Here is a 7,320-nt window from a genome sequence, read left to right on the forward strand (position 1 = left end):
CTCAATACAACGATAATTATTAAAATATAATTTGCATGTAATATTTACATAATAATAAATCCTTCTTCAAAAGTTTCTAAATTATATAGTGATTAACCACACCGAGCAAAAATAACACAAAAGCAGATTCATCGCAAAACTGCAGAATGTGTTACACATTTTAGTCCAGTCATTTGGTCGTTTTGCCGGTACAGTACTCCGGGAATTCTGAAAGTTGGTAATCTTATAGATTTCGAGGTGCTCTTCACGAAAATCAACTTTGCCACCTCAAATTTGAACGGCAAGTTGCCGCCATATTGGAAAAACAGCGTCAAAAACAGCTTTTTTAAAATATCTTCTTTTCGGCTCATTCTACGATAAAAGTATCTATGTACGAATTAAACTAGATAAAATTTCCTACAATTCTTTAGAAAACCGTTTTTATGTAAAATTGATAGTTTGAGAGTACGGCCGCCTCAAAGTCTTTGCTGCTCTCGCCGTAGTATCAAATCTCTCCATATATGACAGCACTTTGAACTTGACCATATTCTCTATGATAAATAAAAATTTTCAATGTTAAATTAAGCGAATAGGATCAAGAAATAAAATAATTTAAATAATTTTCTGTTTTTTTGCTGATTTTTTAACACTTCAAGCTACTTACTTATAGCTACTTTGCCATTGAAGTGTTAAAAAATCAGCAAAAAAACAGAAAAATATTTGAATTATTTTATTTCTAGCTCTTATTCACTTAATTTAGCATTGAAAATTTTTATTTACCATAGAAAATGTGGTCAAGTTCAAAGTGCTGTCATATATGGAGAGATTTGATACAACGGCGAGAGCAGCAAAGACTTTGAGGCGGCCGTACTCGATTTTTTTTCGAAAAATTAGATGTAAAATATGTTGGAGTAAAAATAACCCTTACCCTGTATCTATTACTGCATTCAATTAAAAGTATTAAATAAATTTTATAATAGACTAAAATGCCACGTAGTTAAGAAATATCATCATAACAGCTCATTAGATTTACTTCAAAATTTGTCCAAAAAAAATTACATAAGCAAGTATTGTGTTCAGATAAGAACTAATTGTTACCATGATCCACGTGCAATTTGAATGTTTTAGAATTCAAATCCTAGTTGCGCTAGATTAAGCATTAACGTTTATACGAAGTTTTATAAAAATTACCATTTTTATAAGTTTTCTTGCATAACAAGAAATGAAAAGTTAAAAGCTTTGATGAAGAAATGTTTGTTTAAGACTTTGAATAAATCAACGGTTCGCTTTATAGAACAGTGATGAAAAATTTACGACTACTGCTGTTGCAGCAAATCGAATAACTGATGCACGAAGTTCTTAGATTCTTAGATATTCTGCATACAAATTATGAAAAATCGAATTTACCTTCAAACTCTAATTTATAAGTTTGATTTATAACAATTGTACGATAAAAAATATTTAAAAACAACTATCACTACAGAGAATAGTAAAAGAAGAAAACTTGCAAGATATGTCATAATTGATCTGAAATATTTTGTAAGAATCTTATAAAAGAATTTAATTATATTTATTAAAATCTGGATTAATTTCTTTGAATTACAATTACATTTAAAAAACAGTAAAAACAGGCTATATTATCATCTTATAACTATCACCTGGCACAACAAAGATTCAATTTTAAGAGTTAAAAGCAATAGTCAAGTCAAAAAAAAACTTCTAATTTTCAAGTGAAATTTAGTGGATATAATAACCTTTATGATTATTATCATGACACATAGGTTACGATCTGTTGGATATTTAGTTATTTTTAAAATATAACTTTTTGACTGTTTAGCTAGATTTGACTAATGGGTTAAAACATTAGGTTTGCAACTAATGTAAGTTCAGCATTAAAAAATAAAAAAGGCAGTGTCAAAATTGGTTCGTCAAATTTCGTTTTGGTGATATGTTAATCATAGATAAAAAAACGCTCTGGTCGACTAGTTGAAGTTGAATTGTCCACTTTAAACTGTTATCACCAATGAAACGATAAATTCTGATCTACATTAAACAACAAAAATGAACAATGTAGTTGAAAAAGTGGTTTGATGTTGCAAATTGAAACGGTGAATTATTCCATTATTGACGTAACATCCTAGCCAAAATTATTGGACTTGCTCGAGATGTTTTGTCACATCTATCATATAGTCCTGACCTTACACCATCTAATTACTTTTAGTTTCAATTTTTAAAAACTTCTTGAATTTAAAAAAAATCAATGACGTTGATGTTATTAAATTATACTTGATTCTGTTGATTCTGTTTTGTTTTGCTAACAAAAACCAGAAGTTAATGTTTGAAATATCACAAAAAGAAAGGTAACCATATGTCCCGGTTTGGCCGGGACAGTCCCGGAATTCCATCTTGTGTCCCGGGTTTTTCTAAAAGCAAACTTTGTTCCAGATTAAAATATTTTATCAAGGATTGTCTCGGGTTTTCGTAAAGTATAGGTTTGAATTGAATCATAGCAATCACAAATTACAACTACCCATCAAACATCTGAAAATGATATAAAAAATTTACAAATGCAATATTCGAAAAGGTAGTTGAAATGGCCCTCATATTTTCAATTTTAAACTTTCATTTACAATTTTATGAGTATTAGCACAAATAATGAAAAGGAGTTTTTTGATTGCCTGGCACAAGTGCTAATTTTTACTAAATTAATCATGAAAAAAATTTAACAGAATTTTATACCAGGCGTATTTTATTTTATCCCTAAATAGTATTTGCTATTTTAAATCATATTTTAATCTCCTTCCCCAATTATCATAACTACAAGTTGCTGTGCCGGTTTAGGCATAAAAATGGTCACCCACAAAAAGTCAGTGATAAAGTTAATAGACTATGCATTTCAGAATAAAATTATTTAATTCCTTGAAAAGGATGTTTGATTTTCTAATAAAAACCTGCACTTACTTAGTTGTCAACCTAATAAATTTGAACTTCCAAAAATCAACGCTAGAAATATTAAACATAATTTGTGTTGAATTAATAAAACACATTTTCGTGTAGATAAAGATTTAAATATATTTATTAAAATCCATTATATTTTTATAATCATTTAAAATTTTGCGAAACTATGTACAAAAGTAAGAAAATCACATTAGCAAAATTACTGCTTTTATATAATATATATTTAACAAATCTTTCAATGGCGAAAAATTTGTCTCACATCAGGAATGAAATGACAAATGGGATCACAATTATAATTTTTCACAACGAAATTTTGTGGTCCACCTATCACGTTCACGAAATCGAATCATTGACGAAATATTTCGACGAAATCCGTCCTCTTCCAAAACAAATAAGCGGCAGCGGGATCAACCTGTTGCTCACGGCAACTTTTCATATTAGCACAGACATTATGAGGGCGCGATATGTTCGAAATCTTTGATTTGCTACTTATTTGTTTTCCATCATTCGATATCATTATTTAATTATTACGGCTAAAGACTTATAATTAAAAGTATTTTAAAATTTATAAAATTTGTGAGAATATATACGTTTTGTTGCTTAATAATACGAGCAAAATTAATTGTGCATGACAAATATATTTAATACGTTTATGTATATAAAAGGCTAAGACGCTCGAATATTTGTGGACAGTATGAAGAGTGAGTAAGTAAATTAGAAACCGCTTCTCACCAATTAGTTCTTATTGGAACTCACTAATTATGTATTAAATGTAGAAAAGCTTATAGTGATATACATAACTTCAGTGTTTCATTTAAATTCTCTTATTAAATATTCGATCAAAATACTGAAAGTTGTACATTAAAATTGCACTAAAAAGCACCATATCTTATAATAACTAATTGCACGATAATTCGACAGGTAAACAATTTTGTTCGCAACAAAATTTTAATATGTTCCCTTATCTCCAATTTACTACGCAAAATATTATTCAATAGTTTAAAGTTTGAAAACTATGCTTTAAAAACGCAAGAGCATATTACACTTTTCGAGAACAATGTAAAAAAAATTATTTAAACTCGAATTATCTAATAAATAATTATCACTACTTAAATTGCTTGAATAAATCGATAGATTTATAATAATTAACGTTACTATTACTGCTATAATATCCTCCAATCTAAGAAAATAGTCTAGAATAGATTAGCATTGTACTAAGATATACCTATGTTTAGAGGAAATTCTTAAGCGATGATGATTATAGATATATGGAATGTGCTACTAGTTCAGCAAACTTAAAACACAGAAATCACAAATTAAATACTAGAATATTCAGCCTTAGCGTTTAAGATCACACAAGAGTCTCGTCCAACGAAAATGTTGGACGATTTTTCTTCACAGCAACACGCGAGTGAAGTTTATATGCGAGAAGATCGTGCGTTAAAACCTTACATATTTGCATCAATATTACGTTTAAATTTATGCATCACATATACTATATATTTAGGTAGTTATATTAAAAAGTGATGAAGTAGCGCTAGAGACCACTTGTATATGTTTAGAAAATAGGCGAATTCAAAATGTTATTTGCATCATATTACACAACTACTGTAATATCGGATCATTCGAAATTGCGATTGGTTATGATTTAAAAAAAAATCCGAAGCCTTCGAACGATGAATTATGAAATTATCAATACACGAGTAAAGAGTTCGTTCAGACGCTGTTTGTGTATTATGCTCAAATAACATTCTGAATTTGCATTATAAGTTCACTTATCAATTGATACATATTGAGTATTACAGATATAAATTTGCGCACAGCACGATTATATATGTTTGATAAATATCTTAATATAAATGAGAGCGTGCATTTTAATAACACCAAATCGACAAAACATCGAGCTGATCCGTTTCTTAAACCGACAAGCCGGCAGGATATCCGTTTTTGAGCAGTAGCTTAGTATCCGAAGGCGACACGGGACTCAGATTCGAAGTGACAAAGCTTCTGGAATCTGGTGTTGTTTCCTCCAAAATTTGTTCAAGTACAAGTGGTTGTGGATCCAAGCGTGGACTTGTGGGGCCCACCGGGGTCAAGTCGGCGCCAGAAAGATCAGCTGCGCTACTATTCAGGTCCTTCAGAGCATTTTGGGCTCTTCTAGCATGTCTGGTTGTCAATACCCCGGTTTCCACATCTCTTTCTAGTCTATGACCTGATCTCGAACGCGTCAGTTGACGCTGGACATAATCTTCCAAATCTTCTTCTTCTCGTCTCGATAAGAACTTATTGAGAATAATCAAAAACACTCCGAGTACAACGGCGAACAGACCAGTGCACACTAATTCATTCCACCAACCGTGCCCCCATGCAGAAGGATCGTTCCACTCCGTGATATCTTCTGGCAGAATTCCAGCTCCAAGAAGAAAGATTCCCAAGACTAAGAACACGACTCCGATGTGTAGCATTCCAATACTGGATACCCCTGGCGACTCGGAGCTTCTACCGCGGCCTCTGCGGGCCTCGAGGCGCTCGGCGCTGGCCAGGGGCGAGTGGCTTGGAGACGTGAAGCCACTTTCGGTGGACTGCACGCTGAAGCGTCGGTCCCTGGCTCGCCTTTGCTCATCTCGTCGTTTGCGCTGCCGCTTGATGGCCAAAGCCGAATGTACGCCCATGGCATGCATCCTGCGAACAAATTACACACACACTCTTTCGGTTCTTGTTGATTTCTTCTCTTCCTAATATATCACCGTGCGCACCCGCCGGGACCCCGCACTTCATGCATTCAACAGTTGGTTGGATCTAATGTTTACGATACTGCAATGCGATCATAGATGTTGCAGAATAAAAATTTAATGAACAGTTTTCGAACTACAAAACTAAACTTTACTGCTAGTATAGTAAAACAAGAACAGAGCAGTTCCAAAATTCTTGTTTAATTCAAAAGTGAACTAATTAAGTTATCACCACAATTATCCTGCAGAAAAACGAATCAGCTCGTGTTTGTAAACAAATATGGCGACCCCGCAACAGGACGCTAGCCATGACATGTATTTAACAGGGCATGCAATCGCGCACACGCATTTAACTAACTACTACAAAATTTGAGTGTGTGTGTGTGTAAATTTTATGTAGACCGCGTTTTTTTTTTGTTATTTATCTTACAACGCACGGGGGGACCTAGCGGGTGTGTCGGGTTCATCGACTTACCTGGCTGAGTAATTTTTTTAACCAACGATCGAAGCGGTCCTGATCGTGATCAGGACACAGTCGATTGGTCCGGTTGATTTTTGTTGAACAGAAAATTTCACCGCGCTATATTCCAAATTGGCATCGTTTTATCAGAGCACTTGCACTCTGCGGAAGCACCGGCTACGTGTTTTCAAGCATGCACTGATTGAAATGCGCGCGGGCACTGGCACAGGTTTAAATTAATGGCACGTTCTTAGTTGCGGTTATTGAAAATGTTAACTATCTGATGAACGCTCTCCGGCGAAACCGCACACACTGTAGCTGTCATTGCACTGTACTGACTGATACAATTTACTTCGTTTTTGCGCGATGTAGCTGCCCCCAGTTCTATATTTTACGAATAGTGATGTAACGCTATGACGTGTCGAAGTTACTGCAGTGTCATCATTCAAACGGTCTGCATTTAGGAAAGCGCATTCGATACCAAATCATCTATCAAGGCTCGCAAAACGAACAACAATTAATGGTGGTCTAATGTGTTAAATATTGTTAATAACTATGTGGTAAAATAAACTAATTTCACTGGAAATGGTAATCTAAAATTAATCTATAGAACATGCAGCATTATAAATTTGATATATTTAAAAAACAATAATATTAAGTATTATTAATTAGGAAGAGTTGATCGAATTTCTTCGACTTTCCACTCATTTTTCCAGCACGCCACAAATCGAGGAGAGAGATCTTTTGCAAACCGTTGCGCGCGCAGGCGGCGTACTGTATTGATCATTCGCATTTGAACTTAACCGGGTTCGAAAATTCAACTGTTTTGCGCTTGTTATCCTTTTTGATGCAACCGGAATTGCAGATTATTTATGCAACCTTAGAATAATAGTAATAAGAATGCACATAACTTCCCGCAGGGTAAGTTATAGTAATCGCAAAAAAATCAAAAATGATTTTTTTATATATATTCACGTTTCAAAACCTACTGAACATTCTGGCACACATTACAAAAAACGATTCTGTGTGTATGTATGTGCGGATACAATTTTTAGTGGACGATTTTAAGATCAACACAGACACATATCAACCGATTGGAATGATTCAAAATGCGTTCGATGTATGTGCGGATACAATTTTTAGTCAACGATTTTAAGACACATATCAACCGATTTGAATGATTCAAAAAGC

At 33.4% G+C, this 7,320-nt stretch overlaps 1 protein-coding gene across 1 annotated transcript; it reads right to left on the reverse strand.

The window, feature by feature from the left end:
* Positions 1-4,172: 4,172 nt before the first annotated feature.
* Positions 4,173-6,475, reverse strand: LOC113376823. Its single transcript, XM_026616886.1, has 2 exons — positions 6,145-6,475; positions 4,173-5,619 (listed from the first exon to the last, which is right to left on the reverse strand). Exon 2 carries the CDS (start codon positions 5,616-5,618, stop codon positions 4,854-4,856), a length of 765 nt encoding a protein of 254 aa, XP_026472671.1. The 5' UTR covers position 5,619; positions 6,145-6,475; the 3' UTR covers positions 4,173-4,853.
* Between the last annotated feature and the right edge of the window lie 845 nt (positions 6,476-7,320).

The sequence above is a fragment of the Ctenocephalides felis genome, unplaced genomic scaffold, assembly GCF_003426905.1.
Source record: "Ctenocephalides felis isolate EL2017-DRISC unplaced genomic scaffold, ASM342690v1 CF-g0.4_SCAFFOLD_01886, whole genome shotgun sequence".
In the NCBI taxonomy this organism is placed as follows: Eukaryota; Metazoa; Arthropoda; class Insecta; order Siphonaptera; family Pulicidae; genus Ctenocephalides; species Ctenocephalides felis.